General features: G+C 36.4%; 1 protein-coding gene across 1 annotated transcript in view; it reads right to left on the bottom strand.

The window, feature by feature from the left end:
- DNAH12 (dynein axonemal heavy chain 12) overlaps positions 1 to 24840 on the bottom strand; it is a 212477-nt gene that overhangs the window by 148035 nt on the left and 39602 nt on the right. The window contains exons 12-17 of the mRNA XM_064274342.1: positions 19128 to 19306; positions 14454 to 14589; positions 9360 to 9485; positions 8394 to 8528; positions 7869 to 8062; positions 7094 to 7337 (exon numbers count right to left, since the gene is read on the bottom strand). Of these exons, the coding sequence (XP_064130412.1) occupies positions 7094 to 7337; positions 7869 to 8062; positions 8394 to 8528; positions 9360 to 9485; positions 14454 to 14589; positions 19128 to 19306 (1014 nt within the window). The remainder of the gene's footprint in view (positions 1 to 7093; positions 7338 to 7868; positions 8063 to 8393; positions 8529 to 9359; positions 9486 to 14453; positions 14590 to 19127; positions 19307 to 24840) is intronic.

Below are 24840 nucleotides of genomic sequence, written 5' to 3'. Positions count from 1 at the left end.
TTGACTTCCATACACATATTTTAAGGATGAAGCCTCAACAGCATAAAAATTACAGTTCTTCAAAAAAAAAAAAAAAAGACCAGGCTTATTGGTCTGACAGAGACTGAAGAAACCCCGAGAGTACGGTCCGGGGACACCCTTTTAGCTCAGTAATGAAGTCATTCCTGAGGTTCACCCATCACCCAAAGATTAGACAGGCCCATAAAACAAAACGAGAGCAAATGGGCAACCAGCCCAAGGGCAAGGACGACAAGGCAGGAGGGGACAGGAAAGCTGGTAATAGGGAACCCAAGGTCGAGAAGGGGGAGAATGTTGACATATCGTGGGGTTGGCAACCAATGTTACAAAACAGTATGTGCACTAATTGTTTAATGAGAAGCTGGTTTGTTCTGTAAAAAACCTTCATCTAAAGTACAATCTAAAAAAGTGAGAAAAAAATTATAGTTCTTTAATTTATTGAATTTATTTACTATAAGTCCAACCAAAATCCCAATTAAATTTGGAAGAGAAAATAAACTAACAAAATGATTCTGAAGTTTATCTGCAAAAATAAACATATAAGAACAGCCTGGAAAATTATGAAAGTAAAAGAGACAAATGAAGGGTGAATGTTCTATAAGATATATTAAAAAAAAAAAAAAAAGATATATTAAAGGAGACAGTAAATGAAAACCAAACCAGTTGCTGTCCAGTTGATTCCAACTCACGGCTACCCCATGTCTGACAGAATAAAACTGTGTTCCAAAAGTATACGATAAAACTATGGAAATTAAAACTGTGGTATTATAGAAATACAAAGTTATTATATAATAATATATATTCCTCACTTATTGACTATCTCATTATCTGACATTTCACATCTGTGGCAACAGTAAAAAAAAAGCTACTATCCAATTATTTTGTGCACTGACATACATCTGGCAGTAACGAATGCCAGGTGCTAGGAGAGAGTATCACTGGCTATGATGGTTAAGGTTACGTGTCAACTTGAATAGGCCATGATTCTCAGTGATTTGGCAATTACGTAATAATGTAATTTGGCAGTTACGTAATGATGTGATTTGGCAGCTGTATAGTAATGTAGTCATCCTCCATTTTGTGATCTGATGTGGTCATCTTCCATTTTTTGCATAATGTCAATTTTCACATATTGACCTGGTCTTTGGAACCTAACCATGTCGATAAGTGAAGAGTGGGTGTAGTTATAAATACACACACACATATTTACATCATGCATGAGAAAAAAAGCCTGCACCAAAATGTAATAATGTTTTATCTTTGCTTAGTGAGATTCAGAGTTTTTAACCATCTTGTACTTTTCTATTTTCTCTGACTTTGAGTATGTATTATTAAAATCATACAAAATAATGTTACTTTTGTTTGGAAATGAAAATAAAATATTCAACAGAAATACTTAGTTCATCATTCTTGATACTGACATTAGAACCTTCTTTTTAATCAAGAACAAGACAAGCATACTAATTTTTATTGCTTCTAATTAACATTGTATTGAGCATCCCAACCAGTGAAGTAATATAAATAAACAAAAGGTACAGGCATTAAAAATTCAAAAACAAAATTATCATTCACAGAGTACTGTCTACATGTACAGTGGCTGGATATTAAATTACTGTAAAGAAATTAAGTAGAATTTCTAAACACCAATCACAGACAGAAAGTATAATTAACAAAAAGATCCGTTTACAAGTGCAACAAAAATATGAAGTACCTAGGAATAAATCAAGTGAAAGCTGTGCAAAGTTATTTTGGAGAAATTTTATTAAAAGATTTTAAAGAAAACCTAAATATGTAGAGAGATACACCATGCACTGACAGATTCATTATCATATAACTGACAAAGGATTCTTATCCAGAATATATTATACTAAACCAAACCTGCTGCCGTCAAGTCGATTATAACTCATGGTGACCCCATGTGTTAGATACTGGACCTGGTCCATAGGGCTTAAAAATCCCATAAATTAACAACAAAAAGGCAAACGATAACAGAAAAAGACTTAAAGGTATTACATAAGCATTTCTCAGAAAAGGAAATACGAAAGGCAAATAGAATTTAAGTTCTATGAGAGCAGGAACTTTTGCTCTGCTCATTGATATGTCTCAAGCACACTTAAAAGTATCTGTCCCATAGCTGACATCCAATAAATATTTGTTGAACGAATAAAATGTAAGAGGATAATAAATATCATTAGAAATTGAGGAAATGCAAATTAACACCATGTTGAGACATAACTTTGCACCCAACAGAATGGCAGAAATTACGAAGTCTAATGATACAAGTGTGGGTGAGGACGTGTACCTGTTAAGGAAATTTAAACTGAGGGACAATTTGGTGTTTTCTGGTAAAGCTGAACAATCATATATTCTATCACTCAGCAATTTCACTTCATGCTATATACCCTAGAGAAACTCTTGCCCATGTACACTAGGAGACAAGACTACAATTAAAAGTGCTGCTAACAACAGAAAAAGGAAAAGGAGGGTTTCCATGTGACTATACACAGGAAAATGAATAAACTGAGGAGTAATAGATAGCAATGAAAAAGAAAGAACTACAGTTATACTCAAGAATGTAGATGAATATTAGAAACACTGGTCAGTGAAAAAAATGAAGTCACAGAAGATTACATACAGTATGATATATTGTTATAAACTGTTATATAAAACCCATTCCCATCTAGTCCATTCTGACTCACTGCGACCCTATAGGACAGAGTAGAACTGCCCCACATGGTTTCCAAGGAGCGGCTGGTGGATTCAAACTACTGACTTTTTGGTTGGCAGCCAAGCTCTTAACCACTGCACCACCAGGGTCCCAAATTGTTATATACAAATATAATAAAATTTAAAAAGCAACATAATAACAAACAGAATTTATGATATACTTATCTTTAAGTGGAATTAAGAGAATGAAATAAGGAAGGAATATACAGAGGGATGCCACAGTGTTAGTAATCTTCCTATGCTAAAGAAAAAAGGAGGATTCACAAGGATTTGTTTTCTTATTATTCTTCATAATATATATATACTACATATATTCTTCAAATATTAGATAATAAATATGTGTTCAAAAAAAAAATAAAGAATACTTACCTTTCTCTCTTTCCAATCCCGCTTTGGAGCTCACCAAAATCATATACTTCTACTTACCTCCCTAGTAAAGCTTTACATGCTCTCCAAAAGACAATTAAGCACTCCATCTTCTGTTCTTTCACAGGATACTGCTATCCTCTGCCTGAGAATTTCCTCATTTTGCCTTGTGTTACAACTAGTTGTTCACAGCCTGTTCTTTTTTGATAATGGGCAAATAACCCGTCTATATACCCATGCCCCTTAATACATAAATCCACCACGCTCAGAGCATGCCAAATGTTTCCTGGATTTAATTTTCATCTATTTTTTTTGGTCAATTATATTCATAGAGAATGTCTCAATTTTACTAATAAGTTACCTATTAGATATAAAACTCATGGCCAAAATCAAGTACAGTCACCTGGAAAATAAAAGTACTGATCAAGAAAGCTCTCACTAGGGGAGGGTTGGAGATGTAAAAACAGTTAATAGACATTAGGTAAGAGAAAACTTTGGCGAAGGGTAAGAAAGTACACAATACTGGGGAAGCCAGCACAACCTACATAAGGCAAGGTCATGGTAGCTCCACAGACACATCCAAACTCCTTGAGGGATCGAATTGCTGGGCTGAGGGCTGTGGGGACCATGATCTCCAGGAACATCTAGCTCAACTGGCATAACATAATTTATAAAGAATATGCTCTACATTCTACTTTGGTGAGTAGCATCTGGGGTCTTAAAAGCCTGTGAGCGGCCATCTAGGATACTCCACTGGTCTCACCCCTTCGGGAGCAATGTAAGAATGGAGAAAACTAAAGATGCAAGGGAAAGATTAGTCCAAAGGACTAATGGACCACATCTACCATGGCCTCCACCAGACTGAGTCCAGTACAACAAGATGGTGCCTGGCTACCACCACTGACTGCTCTGATGGGGATCACAATAGAGGGTCCTGGACAGAGCTGGAGGAAAATGTAGAACAAAATTCTAACTCAAAAAGAAAGACCAGACTTTCTGGTCTGACAGAGACTGGAAAAATCCTGAGAGTATGGCCCCAGGACACCATTTCAGCTCAGTAATAAGGTCACTCCTGAGGTTCACCCTTCAGGCAAAGATTGAACAGGACCATGGAACAAAACAAGACTAAAGGGGCACACCAGCCCTAGGGCAGGGACTGGAAGGCAGGAGAGAAAAGGAAAGCTGGTAATAGGGACCCCAGGGTTGAAAAGGGAGAGTGCTGACATGTTGTTTGGTTGTTAACTAATGTCATAGAACAATGTGTGTACTAACTGTTTGATGAGAACCTAGTTTGTTCTGTAAACCGTCATCTAAAGTACAAAAAAAAAAAAGGAAGATCTCACTAGTGTCATTAGCCCAGGCAATTAGATGAGAAAAATAAAAGGCATCCCGAGTGAAAAGGAAGAAGTAAAACACCTCTTTTGCAGAGGGTATGATCTTATATGTAGAAAATTCTGAAGAATTCACAATTAAAACTAACAAACTAGTTCAGCAAAGTTGCAGGATACAAGGTCAATATACAAAACTCAATTGTATTTCTATAAACAAGCAATGAACAATCCAAAATTAAAAGTAAGGAAGCAATTCCATTTACAATAGCATCAAAAATACATTTAGGAAGAAATTTAACAAAAGAAGTGTAAGACTTGTACACTGAAAATTACAAAACATCATCGAAAGAAACTGAAGAACCATCTAAATAGAAAGACACCCCCATGTTTATGGTTTGGAAGAATTAACATTAAAGATGGTCATGCACCTGAAAAGGATCTGCAGGCTCAATGCAATCCCTATCAGAACCTCAGCTGGTTTCTTTGCAGAAATTGGTAAACTGATCCTAAAATTCTTATGGAAATGCAAAGGACACAGAATAGCCCAAATAATCTTGAAACAGAACACAGATGGAGGACTCACACTTCCTGATTTCAAAACCTGATATAAAGCTACAGTAATCAAGACAGTGTGGTACTGGCATAAGGACAAATATACAGATCTATAGAATACAATTGAGAGCCCAGATACCAACCAAACAGCTACTGAAAAAGAGCAGGAGTTACCATACTAATCTCAGATAAAAGAGACGTTAAAACGAAATCCACCATAACAAAGAAGGGCATTATATAATGATTAAAGAGATGATCCATCATGAAGATATAACCATAATAAATATCTACACACCCAATGACAGGGCTCCAAAGTACATAAACAAACCCTAACGGCACTAAAAAGAGAAATTGACAGTTCCACAATAATAGTAAGAGACGTCAACACACCACTCTTGGTAAAGGACAGAACACCTAGAAAGAAACTCAACAAAGATACAGAAGATCTAAAGGCCACAATCAGCCAACTTGACCTCATAGGTATATATAGAACGCTCCACCCAGCAACTGCAAAGCACACATTCTTTTCCAATGCACATGGAACGTTCTCCAAAATAGACCACATCTCAGGCCCCAGAGCAACCCTCAACAAAATCTAAAACACTGAGATAATACAAAGTATCTTCTCTGATCACAATGCCGTCAAAGTAGAAATTAACAACAGGAAGAGCAAGGGAAAAAAAATCAATTAGATGGAAACTGAATAACACCCTGCTTAAAAACCATCGGGTAATAGAAGAAATCAAAGATGGAATAAAAAAATTCCTAGAATCAAATGAGAATGAAAACACATCATACCAAAACCTTTGGGGCATAGCAAAGGCAATGCTCAGAGGTCAATTTATAGGAATACATGCACACGTCAAAAAAGAAGAAAGGGACAAAATCAAAACATTAGATACAAAAGTGGAACAAACAGAAAGAGAACAGCAAAAGAAGCTCAAAGCCACCAGAAGAAAGGAAATAACAAAGATCAGAGCAGAAATAAACAAAATGGAGAATAGAAAAACAACAGAATCAACAAAACCAAAAGCTGGTTCTTTGAAAGGATCAACAAAATCGACAAACCATTGGCCAAAAAACAGGAGAGGAGGCAAATAACCCAAATAAGAAATGAAATGGGGGACATTACAACAGACCCAACTGAAATAAAAAGGATCATAACAGAGTATTACGAAATGCTATACTTTGACAAATTTGAAAACCTAGAGCAAACGGACAAATTTCTAGAAACATATTACCTACCCAAACTAACACAAAATGGTGTTGAAAAGCTGAACAGACCCATAACAAGAGAAGAGACTGAAAAGGTAATAAACCCCCCTCCCCTAAAAAAAGCTCTGGCCCAGATGGCTTCACTGGAGAATTCTACCAAACATTCAGAGAAGAGCTTACACCAGTACTATTCAAACTATTTCAGAACATAGAAAAGGAAGGCAATACTTTCGAACTCATTCTATGAAGCCAGCATAACCGTGATACCCAAACCTGGTAAAGACACCACAATAAAAGAAAATTACAGACCAATATCTCTCATTAATATAGATGCAAAAATTCCCAACAAAATTCTAACCAGTAGAATTCAGCATCATATCAAAAAAATAACACACTATGACCAAGTGGGATTCATGTGAGGTATGCAAGGATGGTTCAACATTAGAAAATCAGTGAACGTAATCCACCACATAAATAAAAGAATCACAGAATTATCTCAATTGACACAGAAAAGGTATTCAACAAAGTCTGATGCCATTTCTGGACAAAAACTCTCAATAAAATGAATACACGAAAAGAGGCTTCCTTTCCCAGATGCAGTTCAAAAATTCCAGGGAGAACTTTGATTGGCCCAGTTTGGGTTACATGCCTATCCCTGAACCAATCACTACAGCCAGACAGATGGTGTATTAGGATGGGTTTCTCTCAGGTCAGATGCCTACTGAGGATAAAACTGGCTAGATACTCATCAAATCCATCTGACACAAAATTAGGCTGTTATATACAAAAAGAAGACCAGAGGACAATTTTTATTTTTGATATAATAATCATTAGAAAGTTAAAAAATGTTTATAACTTTAAAATGTGATTAAATATTTTCATACCTTAAAGATTTTTATCTGCTCCATTACTGTAGAGCACATAGTAATAGTAGGATTCTCTTTTGGCTCTTCTTCAGGTTTCTCTTCTACCAGAGATCGTCTTTTTGCCGTCTTTCTTTTTTCTTGTAATTCTTTCTTTTGTTTCGTTTGGAAAAATTTCAGTGTCTTAAAAATTTCTCGGGAAAACTCATCTACATCAGCTTCCATGCTTTCCCCATTGAGGTCCAAAAAACCTCCATCCATCCACCTGAAACAAAAGGTTTAAAAATAGCGTTGAACTCAGAGACTTTTGAAGTTTCAAGGGGTCTCAGAGATCCTTCAAGCAGAGAAACAACTGAAGGCACAGGCAGTTGACAGTTTTTCTCAGAGCCACAGAAGTAAAGCTGACGGTACAGAGACAGAACTGAAACCATCATTTCAGCTGTGCTGCACGTGCTAAACACGCATCGGATTTGTAAACGGGAAACTGACCAAAGGTATCCAAGTAAAAAGCAAATCTGACTCCACATTTCTAATTTTTGGTGTAAACGTTAGTCAAATAATTAATTGCATAAAAAAGTGAACTGATTCTGGAAAACCCAAATGAGACTTCGGTTATTCTATTAGTAAAGTTAGGTGGTACTTTAGCAGCATTTGAAGCTTCTCCCATATGATACTTGGTTCACTTTCAAATGGATGAATTAAGTCCTATTTTAAACACCCGAGAACATAAAATCAACTTATAATCCTTTTACATCATTTGCTTAATTTTTATTACATTACCAGAAATATAAATTACCTTTTTTCTGTTCGTTGCCACTTCAAAACAAAATTAAAAAACTTCTGATAGGGCTCGATGTTAACTTTCAACTTATCCAGTTCAGGATATTTTGTCAGTTCCCATTTGAAAAGTTCCTCTTCTTTATTAATAAACTGAACTGCTTCCTCAGACTCCTGAATACGTTTCTGCAGTTGTCTTACATCTGCCACATACTGAAAGCAAATAGTTTTTTAACTCAAGAAACAGTCAAGTAATATTGTCAAGACTATATGATACTGCAGAGAATATGTCCTTGCATTTATACAGCAACTCTAAATATTAACTGTGCAACATAGAGAACAAAAGGTATAGTCCTGTCTGCTTTACAAATAGAAAACTAAGGCACAAAAAGATCACATGGGCAGTACCAATGCCAGGCCTAAGAATCACCTCCCCATTTGCCATAGTAAGATATGTTACTCTGTATTTTCTTTTATCATGGAAACATGTCCTGTATTAAATCTGCAGGCCTGCCATAGTTACTGCCTCACGTATTTATCAGACCTGGTGCATGCGTTCCAGCTCTGCGAATTCTGTAAATTCTTCCATGCGGCGTGATTCCTTTTCTATTTCCAAAATCAGTTTCTCTCTCTTGGCTATTAGTTCATTTTCTCTTTTATGTTTAGCAGTCTCAACGAGCTTTTAAAAAAATAATTAATCATGTTAATTATTTTATTACAAAGAAAGGGTTATCAAAACAGAAATCTGAATGCTTTATATAGTAACAAAAACCATCAGAGAGGTAAAAATGGGCATAAAAATAAAATATTGTATATAATGACTGATATAAAAATGCAAAGAATAATAAACCACTTGGGAAAATTTTCCTAGATTTCCAAGGAGACTTTCACAATTTTTGTGTATTAATCAGAAATTTTAAGTATTTAGCAGATTCCGGCATAGTAATAAAAGCTACCATTTACTGATCCCATATTATGTGCCAAGAACTATTAAACACCTAACCTCATTATTGCAGGTATTATTATTATTCTCATTTTAGAGATGAAGAAATAAAAGCTTATAGAAGTCAAGAGGCATGTCCAAGGCCACAGAATAGTAAACATTGACATCTAGATTAGAATCCCACTCTATCTGACTGAAGTCCATCATTTTCATTAACTTTACCACATCACCGACCAATTTAAGATAAACTGGTTTACATTGGAGCGCTGGTGGTGCAGTGGTTGAGAGCTCAGCTCTTAACCAAAAAGGTCAGCAGTTCAAATCCACCAGCCACTCCTTGGAAACCCTATGGAACGGTTCTACTCTGTCCTCACTTCTCTAACATCAGCCTTGCTACTTAACAGGCCCTGTGAGTTAGGACCTAACTGCCTGTCCTAAGCCCCAACCTTATATTGATACATGAAGCTATTTTTTAAAGGTAGACAGCAAGTACGTGTGAAAATTAAATGTGAACACTATATTAAAAAATGTCAGTATAGAAGAGTACATACTGAAAAATAAATGTACCTCATCATTTTCATCAAAGATAGGATTAATTTTCCCAGGCCACAGGAGGACAGTTGCATTTAAAGCTAAGTCCTCTGGAGGAAATAGAAAAACATCTAAAAAGTAACTCATTCGGCGTTTGGATTCCTACAAAAGAAATTCCAGACATAATACACCTTATAGAAAGTCTGAGGCATTATGAAAAAATAACCAGCAATTTATAATACTCCTTCAAGTTTCAATTTGACTCAGATTATTAACTGATACTTTACACCAGCAAAATCACAGGTGTATTTTAATAGCTGTAATATGTATTTGTCTTCATACCACACAAATGCATACTTCTATACGTGAAATAAATTTTTTTAGTCTTCACTTGCAGTTAATTTAACATAAAGGTATTCTCAGTCTAAAAAAAGTGATCAACGTGAAGCTTTTGTTCTGCAACCCCTTAAATTTTCCATATTTATTTATTTATTTTTGAATCTTTGCTAATAAAATTTTTAGCATCTTTGTTTTGTTAGGAAACCCTGGTGATGTAGTGGTTAAGTGCTACAGCTGCTAATCAAAAGGTCAGCAGTTTGAATCTACCAGGCACCCCTTGGAAACTCTATGGGGCAGTTCTACTCTTCCCTATAGGGTCGCTGAGTCTGACTCAATGGCAGTGGGTTTTGGTTTTTGTTTTGTTATGTATCTTCAATAATATTACCACCTTTTCTGCCTACTTGGCACACAGTGAGTAGTCCAGAAAAAGTTGGGGAGTAAATGGTAATGGGAAAAAAAAATCTTTAAAACCAATAGATTTGCCTGGGTAGAAAAGTTGAATATTTTCATCCCCTATCACTTTCACTAGAAGCCCTGGTGGCACAGTGGTTAAAGCGCCTGGCTGCTAACATAAAAAGCTTGGCGGTTTGAATCTGCCAGTCACTCAGTGGGAGAAAGATGTGGCAGTCTGCTTCTATAAAAGTGTACAGCCTTGGAAACCCTATGGGGCAGTTCTACTCTGCCTATATGGTCACTCTGAGTTGGAATCAACATGACAGCAGTGGGTGGGTTACAGCTTCCGCCAATCAATCTGTAGTGCTATAATTTTTAAGAACTGAAATACAGATTCAAAGGCTAATTCAAGGTTTTTGGTTTGTTTGCTTATTTCCACTACATATAGTACCCATACTCATAGTGACCCTATAGGACAGAGTAGAGCTGCCCCACATGGTTTCCAAGGAGTGGCTGGTGGATTCGAACTACCAACCTTTTGGTTAGCAGTCGAGTTCTTAATTACTGTGCCACCAGGGCTCCTTATATTTAATACGTGTATTATATATACCAGTCCACTTATGTAAAAGACATCAGACAAATTCTAATAGAGGGTATAGCACCTGATACCTGACCAGTACACCTGAAAACTATCAAGGTCATCAAAACAGTGACTGTCTGAGAAGCTTGAAAGCTTCCTCTTTGAGCTTAGAAGGGAGATGAGGATGCCTGCTATCATCCACTGACACTCAGCGTTGCACTGGAGGTCCGACCTAGTCTACTGTGGCAAGGAAAACAGCTTTGGATATGTGTAATGTTTGATAAGGACAAAAACAAAACTGTCATTATTTGCAAGTTATACAATGCTACATGTAGACATTACACAAAAATCTACAATCAAAATTAAGAAGAGAAATAAAAAAATACATAAATGTAAAAGTTAATATTTAAAAACAAAGAAAATAAAAAAATTTTAAATGAAGAAAATAATTTAGAAAGAGCGCTAGGTTGTATATTATAACTCAAAGTATAAAATAAATATCCATGAGTCCATACTGATATAAATAATGACTAACTATATAAATAATGATACTGATATAAATAAATGACTGAACAAGTTAATAACTGGGGGGAGAAGAAACAAATCTCTCCTGCAGAAGAATTACAGATGAATCATGTAGCTATTTCACCCTAAAGGGGAGGGAACATAGCCACCCACTTCCGAGCTGTGAGCTGCGAACAGTAACCTCCTTCCAAAGAGTCCAGCATGTGAAGGGGAAGAAAAAGAGTAACTTCACAGTGGAGAGATCTAACAAACACTGCTTTAGCCCAGTGACTGCGGGCAACGTGAACAGTCAAAATCACGTTGATAGTATGCAACCTTGATGTCATGTGATGAAAACGGCAGTTTATGGTCCTCCTCTCAGAAACCAGTCTATTTATGGAAAAGACATCAGACAAATTCCAACAGAAGGTATAGGATCCAATACCTGATCAGTACACCTTGAAACTATCAAGGTCATCAAAACTGCAAATGTCTGAGAAATTATTCCAGCTAAGAGGAGCCTAAGGAGACACGGCAATTAATTGTAATGTGGTTTCTTGGATGGGATCCTGAAGCAGAAAAAGGACATTAGATAAAAACTAAGGAAATCTGAATAAACTATGGATGTTAATTAATAATGATGCATCAATATTAGTTTATTAATTATGACAAATGTACCATACTAATGTAAGGTGTTAATGGGGAAACTGTGTGAAGGGCACTTATGGGAACTTCTGTACTATCTGCTCAATTTTTCTATAAATGTAAAGCTGCTCTAAAAATAAAGTCTATTAATTACTTTTTTAAGGAAATGTATTTCTGTATCAAGCAACAAACAAAAGACGAAACATTTTAGAGAAAGCATTTAATATAGCATCAAAAGATACTAAATGCCTGAAGATATATCTAACAAAAGATGTGCAAAACCTCTATAGAAAAAATTCTAAAGCACTGAGAGATGTTAAAGGGGTAAATAAAGATACACCACATTGGAAGACTCCAAAATGCATATATCACAATTCTCCCCATCATCTACTCAATGCATTCCCAATTAAAATCTCAGCAGGTTTTTGTGAAATGTAAAAGAGTTGATCCTAAAATTTAGATGGTAAAAAAATGCTAATTTTCTCTAAATTTATTATCAGTTCAATGAAATCTCAAATCAAAATCCCAACAGGTATTTATGGAATATGATAAGCTGATTCTATAATTTACATGCAATTGCTAAAGGTCAGCACTAAGCAAGAAGCTTGATGAAAAACAGGGTAGGAGGACATGCCCTCCCAGGTATATACCTGAGAAAGTCAGCACCTGTGTAAGGCAGAAAACTTAGAGAAGGAAAACTCAAATATTTTCCACTAACAGAGACAGAAAAGTGCTAAGACAGTACCCTGTCAAAGGCGGAAAACTTGCAAGACCCAGAAAAACAAGGCAGTCCTGTCAAGTTCCGGCTCTCACAGGTGTTACTGTATATGATAGAGGTGTCACTGCAGAGTAGTGGAAAACGAATGGTCTCCTTAATAAATACATAATTGCATATCTATGTGGAAAAAATAGTAAAACTGGATCCTTACCTCACATCATTCACAAAAATAAAATTCGAGGAGGACTGAAAACCTAAACGTGAAAGGCAAAACTAAACAGCTTCTAGAAGAGGATATTAAAAAAACTCTTGAAGTCCCTGTGGTAGGAAAAGATTTCTTAAACAAGACACAAGAAAGTACTAGCTATAAAATAAAAGATTGATACATTTGCATTAAAATTAAGAACTGCTCATCAAAACCATCCATTAAAAAATTTTAACAAATTACAGAGTAAAACAAAGGATATTTATTAATAACATATTAAAAGCTATTACAAATCAGTAGGAAAAAGACACACGACCCAAAATAAAAATGGGCAAAAGACATGTACTGGCATTTGACAAAAGTGGAACTCCAAATGACTTAAATTCGTTTGTATTCGGGAAAATGCAAATTAAAAACACAATGAGTCACTACCCAACAGACTGATAAAATTCAAAATATCTGACAATAATGTAAAATAATAGGAATTCTTATACACTGCTGTATGAGTGTAATATTGGAACCACTTTGGAAAGAGTCTTACTTTAAATAGTAAAGGTGAAGATAAGCATATCATGTTATCAGAAGGGACCAATCCCCAGAGAAGGACATCATGCTTGGTAAGGCAGAGGTCAGTGAAAAAGAGGAAGACCCTCAATGAGATGGATTGACACAGTGGCTGCAACAGTGGGCTCAAACACAGCAACGACTGTGAGGATGGCGCAGGACCAGGAACTGTTCTGTTCTCTTGTGCACTGGGTTGCTATGAGTTGGAACCAACTCGACGACACCGAACAACAACATAACACTAGGAAGGAACACATGAATATATACACCAGGACACATTGGCAGAAATGTTCCCAGCAGCATTGCTATTAACGTTAAAGTAGAAACAACCCAAACATCCATCAGCAGTAAAGTAAAAGAACAAAATTATGGTGGAGTCACACGACAGAACACCAGACAACAAAGAAAATAAACAAGCTATAGCTATGGAACACTCCTAACAATGTTAACAAGACACAAAAGAACAAAAATGGTGTGATTTCATTTATGTGAAGATCAAAATCAGACAAAACTAAACAATATTGATTAGAAATGTAAATGATAAAACTCTAAAGAAGACCAAGGAAGTTATTACTATTAAAGTCAGAATGGTGCTCGCCTCGAGAAAACCGTAGGGGATTGTGATGGGCTTCTAGTGCGCTGGCAAGGTTGTATTTCTTCCCTGGCTGGTAATTACTGGGTGTTCACTTTATAATATTTTTTAACTGTACAATGTTCTAGGCAATTTTCAGTATGTGTGCTATGTTTCACGTTTTTAAAAGCTTTTTTAAACAAAGAAATTAGAGTAAAATATATGTGAATATGTACATAATCTTGTGTTGGGGAAGGCATAAGCATACCATTAAATGTAGAAACTATAAGATAATTAAAAAAAAAAAACTATGGTGTTTAATGATGCATACATAGCTGATGAAACCAAAGAGAAACAGATACAAATACTGTAAAAATCAAGTGGGAACCTCTAGAGGAAGGAGGGAGGGAAGGAGATGTGATCAGAAAGGTGTACGCAGAGGGCTTTTAGGGTCCTGGAAATACCCTATTTCAACCTTCATAATTTTTTAACTATATGTTTTACACATTTTCAATATGTATGTCAAATTTTACAATGAAAAAGGCATATATTTTGCATATGTATATATATACTCTTATATATATTATATATACATATTAAAAGATTCTTACCTTGATCCTTGAAATCAACTCTTGAATTCCAAAAGTTCGGGCTTTTTCTACAAAAGTTATCAGTTCCATCATTTCTTCTGTTGTCTCAGGGACTCTTAATGCATGTTCTCTAATGGCTTCAAATTCACTGCAAATACTGAAATAATACTCTGCTTTATAGCCATGGTAACGATGTTATGTTATACTCAATAAATGTGTATTATTATGATGATTATAAAACAGAAACTGTAATATGCTAAAAATACTTGGTTAATCCATTAAAATATTTGAAATTAGTTAAGCTTAACTTACGTGATATAACAGTAAACATCACACGTTATAAAATCTGTAAAAGTAATGTAATATTTTATTGTGGAATTATAGCATGCTTGAAATTTGTTTCTGAGTGAACCCTTTGATCCTGCTGAATAACCAGATAAGCAGTGAAATACAGAGCACACTTTGGATCAGGCAGCTGCCCCAGCTGCTGCTCATAGTTTAGGCAAGTCTCTGAAGTTCTTTCCTCGTTAGTAAAATAACGCTATTGACATTCACATTGCTGGATTGTTGTACACAATAATGAACGTAAAGGGCCTAGCACATAGTACACTCTCATTTACTGGTAACTATAATTTTAATATAATCATTAGTTCAATTATTAGTGCCTCTTGTGAAAGATGACATTATAGTAAGTGAAAAGATCAAAACCTTATATATATATATATATATATATATGTTTGTAAATCTACTCTTAGAATATTCTATGTATGTAAGTATAAAACTACATTCATACCCTGGAGTCATTATTCAACTAAGGGTACATTTCATAGAATTTTTTCCTGTGCCTGGCAATATCTGTAATGCCATGATATTACCTAGAATATCAGAAAACCTTAAGCAAAATCAAAGTATAAAAGAGGTAAGTGATTTAAAAAATAAATTTCAATTCATGCAGGTATTTCATTTATATTGTGTCAGCAATTACACTTAGCCATTCATTTGTTTCATAAATAATTGAGTATCTACAATTTGCTAGGCCAAGTTCTAAGCATTGGAGATAGCAGCAAACAAGACCAAGTCCCTGCTCTCATAAAGTTCACATTTAAGTCGGGGAGAGAGACAAAGGCACACAAACACATAACACAATATGAGGTAGTAAAATGTGCTCTGAAGAAAAATAAAGCAAGGTAAGGGAATAAAGAATGATGGCGCGTGGAGAAAGGGTCACAGTTTTACATAAAGTGAGCAGGGAAGGTCTCTCTAGAGAGGTGTATTTAAAGTGAGAAAAGAAAAAAAATGAGTCATGCAAATACCAGGGAAAGAGCACCCCAGGAAGAAAAAAACAGCAAGGATAAAGGCCCTGAGGTAGCAATAAGCACGGCATATTCCAAGAATGGCAGGAAGGCTGGATGAAGACAAGAGAGAGGGCTCAGAAGACGCTAGCGAGGTAAGCAGGAGTCAGATCACATAGGGCTTTGTGGTCAATTCTTGATTATCAAAATATAGAAGGAATGCATTATGTAGAAAATGCAAAAAGACAGGTAATCCTCCTAAGGGCACTTTCTCCTTGCTAGAGTAGAATTTGAGTCCCTTGGGGAGAAACATAACATAGCAAAATAAAAAAAGGAAACAAAATGACTGCTAACAAGATGGGCCAGGCAGATGCTACGCCAAACTGCAAATGGATTGTTTTAACCACTGTGCCACCAGGGCTCCTCGTACTTAACCTAGGGGTACACATTTCTTCCTTTTGATGTTAACCATCTCAAGTATGGAACGTAAACACAAAAAAATTAAAGAGCGAATGAGATAGAGGAAATTGGACAACTGTTCAGCTACTTTGATATCATGGGTTTACAGTAAAACATAGTTACTTTGTTAGAAGTAATAGAGTTTTCCAGAAAAACCACAGATACTCCAAAAATAAATATATAAAAAAAGTCATGTTAAATATAAATCACTTTTGGATTAACTATGACATTACCACTGCTCTTGCTCAAAAGACTGCTAGATTCTCAAAAAAGGGATAGTGTTATGGATTGAATTGCGCCCCCCAAGATATGTGTTGCAAATCCTAACCTCTGTCTGTGGTTATAACCCCATTCACAAATGAGTAGTGCTTGTTATGTTAATAAGGCAGGATTGGTTATGTCAATGAGGATTAGGTTATGTTTATTACGTCAATGAGGCATGATTAGGGTGTGTCTTGAGTCAATCTCTTTTGAGATATAAAAGAAATTAAACAAGCAAGTGAGAGAAGCAGAGATGGGGAAAAGAGATGCCAAGCAACATGAAGATCACCCAGGAGCAGAAGCTCAGAGACGAGGACTTTCCTCCAGAGCCGACAGAGAAAGGCTTTCCCTGGAGCTGGCACCCTGAATTCAGACTTCTAGATGCCTAAACTTAAGAAAATAAATTTCTGTTAAAGCCACTCACTTGTGGTATTTCTATTATAGCAGCACTAGCTAACTAAGACAGACAGAATCTAATATTTGACTAACTTTGATATCATACCTTTGTACAAAGTATGCCTGTTAAACACCTTCTGACAGTCATATATTTGTTGTGTTGCTGTTAGGTGCTGTTGAGTAGGTTCCAATTCACAGAGACCCTGTGTACAACAGAATGGAACACTGCCCAGTCCTGCACCATCCTCATAAGTCATTTTTATGCTTGAGCCCACTGTTGCAGCCACTTCGTCAGTGCATGCTGTTGAGGGTCTTACTCTTTTCCCCTGACCCTCTACTTTACCAAGCGTGATGTCCTTCTCCAGGAACTGATCCCTCCTGATAACACGGCCAAAGTATGTGAAACGCAATCTCATCACCTTTGCTTCTAAGGAGTGTTCTGGTTGTATGTCTTCCGAGATAGATTTGTTCATTCTTTTGGCAGTCCACAGTATATTCAATATTCTTCACCAATGCCACAGTTTAAGGGCATCAATTCTTCTTTCGTCTTCCTTATTCATCACCCAGCTTTTGCATGCATATGAGGCTACTGAAAACACCATGGCTTGGGTCAGGCATACCTTAGTCTTCAAGGTGACTTCTTTGCTTTTTAACACTTTAAAGAGGTCTTTTGCAGTAGACTTGCCCAATGCAATGCGTCTTTTGATCCCGGACTACTGCTTCCATGGGTATCGATTGTGGACCCAAGTAAAATGAAATCCTTGAAAACTTCAATCTTTTCTCTGTTCATCATGATATTGCTTATTTGCTTAATCATTAAAAAAATATTTATGGAAATTATAGCTCCCTTTACTGGGTGCCTATTCTATATCAGGCATGGTGCTAGATGCTTTACAAACGCTATTTGTGATCCTGACATTAGTCCTGAAAGACCGCTATAATTTTTCACAATTGGCATAGAAGGAAACTAGGGCTCAGAGGAATTAAGTAACTTGTCCAAAGTCATGAAACTAGTTAATGGTGGAGCCAGGATTCAAATTCAGGTCTTTCTGATCTCAGAGTACACAGTTTTCTCACATTGCTTCTGGGGAAAAAAACTTAATAGCTACATTTATCAGGTATCATGTTTCAGGCACTGTGCTAGGTGCCATACATATACAGGTTTTAATCCTTACAGAAGTTACAAATTCAGATTCCTTTAAAAGGTCAAACAGGTAACAAATGAGTTAGATGAGTTGGTGATGAGTTGGTTGAACACTGGATGAGGAAACCAGAGGACACATTTTCTGTCTAAAGGGGAAAGCTCCTACTCAGCTCCATTTATTGTTGGAGGCTCAATGTGGCATGTCGTTGTTGTTATTAGGTGCCATCAAGTTGGTTCTGACTTATAGCAACCCTATGTTCAACAGAACAAAACACTGCCCGATCCTGCCCCATCCTCACAATCATTGTCATGCTTAAGCCCATTGTTGCAGCCACTGTCTCAATCCATCTCAGTGAGGGTTTTCCTCTTTGTCACTAACCCTCTACTTAACCAAGCATGATGTCCTTCTCCAGGGACTGATCCCTCCTGATAACATGTCCAAAGCAAGTGAGATGAAGTCTCATCATCCTTGCTTCTAAGGTACTTTCTGGCTATACTTCTTCTAAGACAGATTTGTTCATTCTTTTGGCAGTCCGTGGTCTTCCTATTTTTTCAAGAAAATTAAGAAATCTGGATGTGTGTGTGTGTGCATGTGAAATCTTCGTTTTGAAATGTTGATGACAAATTCAAAATTTGTTTAAACAAATCAAAATATAACACAGAGTGAGACAAGTAAAAACATTTGTATGACACATTCAACTGGCAGCCCTCAGTTTATGAATCCAATTTTACAGCCACCCTACAAAGCAGATATTACTGTCTCCATTTACAGATGATAAAAATAAAATAGGTCATATAACAAGTAAATAGCGGGGTCAGGAATGATCCCCGATCTTCCCAATATCACTGAAAACCTATGGTCTTTCCATTATCATGCAACCTGTAGCCAAACACTGGATTACTTCAATTTCTTTCTTTTTAAATCTTGGCTTTCCTTAAAATTAGTCTCAAACAGTATCAAAACAAACAACAAAAAAAAATTCTACCCCAAAGAGACTATAAAAGAATCTTCTTAGGAAGTAGATATGGAGGAAAAGTTTCAAGTATTCATGTTTTAATCTTGTTTTCTTAAACAAGAGTTACTATTAGCGAAATATTTATTTTAGCCCTATAATTCTGGGTTTGGCAGTTAATTCTACTTACCATTCATTTTCTTTCCTATGTTTTGATGCTATATCATTTAACAATATGCTTGCAAAGGCTTTTGTTTTATTTATCAGGCCTGTCTTTAAATCATCACAATCCAAGCGCACCATAGGGAAGTGAACCCACTGCGGCAAAAGCATCATTTCTGAGGCAAGACTTAAAAATCTTTCTATAAGCTTAAAAAAAAAAAAAACACATTGAAAATTTTCTAATTCATCAGTGATTTTATACTACTTTATTGTGATGAAATTCTTAATCATATGATATATATGCAAAACTGTTTCTTTTTGTTAAGTAACTAAAAATTTTCCCCTTGTTACTTAAATCTCCTTTCCACCTTATCCTTTCACTAAGGAATTTGCCAATTTACCAGTAAATATCCAACATGATATCATTATAGCATCAGACTGGAGATTTCCAAAAGTGAAATTTCCCCCCTGAGTTACAAAAAACTATCACTGAAGTCAGCTCTTTTCTGTCTGTTTAGGAACAAATCTATGTCATGTGACAATTTGTATATCTGACAAATATTTGCTTGTGTCATTATTGACGCCTCACAAAGGATTCCAATCAAATCTTCAGGAAAAGAAATGTAAGGGACTTTTTGGTTTGGGTCAAAAAAATCTAGAAGGAAAGAAACAATGTGTTTTTCATTACCAAAGATTCAAGACATTGGAATTTATATCACCTTCTTAAATACTCAGACTCTAGGGTAATTTTAAAAAGCAGTTTGGAAAAAAACATGATAAAATGTGCTGCATTTTGTGAAAGTGAAATGCACCCACCTACTCTGGGCAACTTTCACTTCATTTCACAATCTACCTTTAATGTTGCCTCTATCAGCCTTCCTCTCTACCTATTTCCACTCTCCAACAAAATGTCCCATTCCTTTCACTCTTCCTTAAGGAAGCCTTCCTTTCATTTCCCTTGAGAGAGCTCAAAGCTACCATATTTTTTCTATAGTCTTTAATATTTGGTGGATTGGGCTTAAAATTTTCAGCAAAGTAAGAGTCATATGTTTAAGAAAGCATAGGAAAAATTAATTAATTCAAAGACTACATTGGAACACAAACCTGTACACCAATGTTCACTGTAAAAACCGAACCAAACCCACTGCCACTGAGTCAATTATGACTCACAGTGACCCTACAGGGCAAAGTAGAACTCCCCCATAGGGTTCCCAAGGAGCAGCTGGTGGATTTAAACTGTCAGCCTCTTGGTTAGCAGCCAAGCTCTTAACCACTGCACTACCAATGTTCACTGCAGTACTACTCAAAATAACCAAAAGGTGAAAATAGCCTAAATGGATAAACAAAATGTGGTATATATACACACAATAGAAATGAAGGTATGATACATGTTTTCAAGATAAATGGATGAACTTTGAAAACATTATGCTGAGTAAAATAAGTCAATCACAAAAGGACAAATATTGTATGATCCCATTTATATGAAAGAGGCAAATATACAGAGACCCCTGGTAACTACTACTACTAATATTTTCATTAGTAGTTAATGGGGGTAGAAGGGAGGATGGAAGAGGGGGTCACGGCTTAGGGAGCACTGAATTTCTGTTAAAGATGGTGGAATAACTTGGAAAAGGAGAGTGGTGATGAACGTACAACGTGATGACTGTAATCAACGTCACCGAATTGGCAAATGTTTTAATGTATATTTTCTTACCAAAGTTAAAAAAAAAAAAAAAAAAGACTAGATTGAGCACCCACTTGGTTCTTGGCAGGAAATACATCAAATAGAGAATAGATAGAGCTGATGGCACTGGGGAAGGGAGGGTAGTCATTTTCTTATTCTCCAGTATCATCATGAAGTTTTTCTGGGATCTAATTAACAGATATGGAAATAAAAATGGGATGGATCTAAGAAAATATAGCACACTGAAAACAACCCAAGAGAAAGGACAACATTTTCATACAATGGAATAGTATGTGGTAATAAACTATGACTACATGCAAAATATGGATAAATTTCACAATGATGAGTAAAAGATGAAAGACACAAAAGAACACATACACTTTCTTTGATATAAACTTATATATAAACTTAAAAATAAATCTTTCATATAAATTATAATGAACAAAACTAAACTATTTAAGGTAGGAAAAACATAAACTATAAAGGAAAGCAAGAAAAGTCAGGATAATAGTTACTCATAAAGAAGGACAAACAGCAACAACGAAACCTGTTGCTGTTGAGTTGATTCTGACTCATGGCAACCCCATGTGTTACAGAGTAGAACTGCTCTATACAGTTTCCTTGGATTAATCTTTACATAAGCAGGTCACCAGACCTTCCTTCCATAGTGCCTCTGGGTGGGTTCGAACCACCAACCTTCAGATTAGCAGACAAACACAAACTATTTGCACCACCAAGGGACCTGAAGAAGGTTATAGTTGAGGAGAAGCACATGGGTGGCTTCTGGAGCAATGCAAAGTTCTAATTTTTAACCTACGTTATAAGTACCTATTAACCTATACATATGTGCTTTACATGTTGTTCTGCATGTATATTTCATAATTAAAAAAAATCTTTTGAACAATTTTAAACATAGGCAAAATATACCCATTACACAGTTTCACCACGACACATCTGTCAGTTTGTCCTACTGTGGTGGTGTCTTAGTCATCCAGTGCTGCTATAACAGAAATACCACAGTGGATGGCTTTAACAAAGAGAAATTTATTTTCTCACTGTCTAGTCGGCTACAAGTCCAAATTCACGGCATCAGCTCCAGGGGAAGGCTTTCTTTCTCTGTTGGCTCTGGAGGAAGGTCCTTCTCGTCAACCTTCCCCTGGACTAGGAGCTTCTCTGCGCAAGAAACCAGGGTCCAAAAGACACGCTCTGCTCCTGGTGCTTCTTTCTTGGTGGTATGAGGTCCCCACTCTCTGCTTGCTTCCCTTTCCTTTTATCTCTTGTAAGGTAAAAAGTGGTGTAGGCTGCACTGAAGGGAAACTCCCTCTTACATTGGATCAGGGATGTGACCTTAGTAAGGGTGTTAAAATTCCATCCTAATCCTCTTTAACATAAAATTACAATCACAAAATGAAGGACAACCATACAATACTGGGAATCATGGCCTAATCAAGTTGACACATATTTTGGGGGGGACACAATTCATTCCAGGACAGGTGGCTTGCATGTTGCTGTGATGGTGGAAGCTATACTACAGGTATTTCAAATATCAGCAGGGTCAACCATGGTGGAGAGCTTTCAGTGGAGCTTCCAGGCTAAGGCTAGGAAGAAGGACCTGGTGGTCTACTTCTGAAAAAACTGGCCAGTGAAAACCTTATGAACAGCTGTGAAACATTGACTGATACAGTGTCAGAAGATGGGCCCCTTGGGCTGGAAGGCACTCTCACTGGGGAAGAGCTGTCTCCTCAAAGTAAAGTCAACCTTAATGACATGAATGGAGTCAAGCTTTTGGGACCTTCATTTGCTGATGAGGCATGACTAAAAATTAGAAGAAACAGCTGCAAACACTCATTAATAATTGGAACATGGAGTGTACAAAGCATGAATCCAGGAAAACTGGAAGTCATCAAAAATTAAATGAAATGCACAAAGATCGATATCCTAGGTGTTAGTGAGCTGAAATGGACTGGTATTGGCCATTTTTAATCGATCATATGGTATACTATGTTGGAAATTACAAATTGAAGAGGAATGGCTTCGCATTCATTGACAAAAAAAAGTTTCAAGATCTATCTTGAAGTACAACGTTGTGCGATAGAATAATATCCATATGTCTTCAAGGAGTATCAGTTAATACGACTATTACTCAAATCTACCCACCAACCACTAAAGTCCAAAGAGGAAATTAAAAATTTTTACTAACTTCTGCAGTCTGAAATTGATCAAACATGCAATCAAGGTGCGTTGATAATTACCGATGATCGGAATGCAAAAGCTGGAAACAAAGAACGATCGGTAGTTGGAAAAATATGGCCTTGGTGATAGAAACGATGCCGAAGATTGCATGACAGAATTTTGCAAGACCACCGACTTCTTCACTGCAGATACCTTTTTTCAACGACAGAAATGGTTAGTATATACATGGACCTCACCAGATGGAAAACACAGGAATCAATTTGACTACATCTGTGGAAAGAGACAATGGAGAAGATCAGTATCATCAGTTAGAACAAGGCCAGGGGCTGACTATGGAACAGACCATCAATTGGTCACGTGGAAGTTTAAACCGAAGCTGAAGAAAATCAAAACAAGCCCATGAGAACCAAAATACAACTTTGAGTATGTATCACCTAAATTTGGAGACTATCTCCAGAATAGATTTGACTCACTGAACACTAATGACCAAAGTCCAAGTTGAGTTATGGGATGACAAAGGACATCATACAGGAAGAAAGCAAAAGGTCACTAAAAACACAGGAAAGAAAGAAAAGACCAAAGTGGATGTCAGCAGAGACTCTGAAAATTGCTCTTGAATGTAGAGGAGCTAAAGCAAATGGAAGAAATGATGAAGTAAAAGACGTGAAAAGATTTCAAAGGGCAACTCAAGAAGACAAAGTAAAGTGTTATAATGAAATGTGTAAAGACCTGGAGTTAGAAACCCAAACACACTGGGCATTTCTTAGCTGGAAAAAAAAAAAAAAAAAAATTCAAGCCTTGAGTTGCAATTTTGAAGGATTCTATAGGCAAAATATCGAACAGCGCAACAAACATTGAAAGAAGATGAAAGGAATACACAAAGTTACTGTGTCAAAAAGAATTGGTTGATGTTCAATAATTTCCAGAGGTAGCGTATGGTCAAGAACCAATGCTATTGAAGGAAGACATCCAAGCTGCACTGAAGGCCTTGCCAGAAAATAAGGCTCCAGGGATTGAAAGAATACCGATTGAGATGTTTCAACAAATGGATGCAGCGCTGGAGATGCTCACTCATCTATGCCAAGAAATTTGGAAACGGTTTCCTGGCCAAATGGCTGGCCCATTCCAAAGGAAAGTGATCCATCAGAATGCAGAAATTATTGTACAATATCATTAATATCACATGCAAGTAAGATTTTGCTGAAGATAATTCAAAAACAGCTGCAGTACATCAACAGAGAACTTCCAGAAATTCAAGCTGGATTCAGAAGAGGACATGGAAAAAGGGATATCATTGCTGATGTCAGATGTATCATGGCTGAAAGCAGAGAATACCAGAAAGATGTTTACCTATGTTTTATTGACTATCCAAGGGCATTCAACCGTGTGGATCATAACAAATTATGGATAATATTGCAAAGAATGAGAATTCCAAAACACCTAACTGTGCTCATGTGGACTCTGTACATAGACCAAGAGGCAGCCGTTCAAACAGAAAAAGGGGATACTGGGTGGTTTAAAGTCAGGAAAGGTGTGTCAGGGTTGTATCCTTTCACACACTTATTCAATCTGTATGCTGAGCAAATAACCTGAGAAGCTGGACTATATGAAGAAGAACGGGGCATCAGGATTGGTGGGAGAATCATTAACAACAACCTGTGAAATGCAATGACACAACCTTGCTTGCTGAAAGTGAAGAGGACTTGAAGCACTTACTGACGAAGATCAAAGACTACAGCCTTTAGTATGGATTACACCTCAACATAACAAAAACAAAAATCCTTGCAACTGGACCAATAAGCAACATTGTGATAAATGAAGAAAAGATTGAGGTTGTCAAGGGTTTCATTTTACTTGGGTCCAC

Source organism: Loxodonta africana, chromosome 22 (genome assembly GCF_030014295.1).
Source record: "Loxodonta africana isolate mLoxAfr1 chromosome 22, mLoxAfr1.hap2, whole genome shotgun sequence".
NCBI lineage: Eukaryota > Metazoa > Chordata > Mammalia > Proboscidea > Elephantidae > Loxodonta > Loxodonta africana.
The sequence above is the reverse complement of the archived record's forward strand: the minus strand, read 5'-3'. Positions and strand labels throughout refer to the sequence as shown.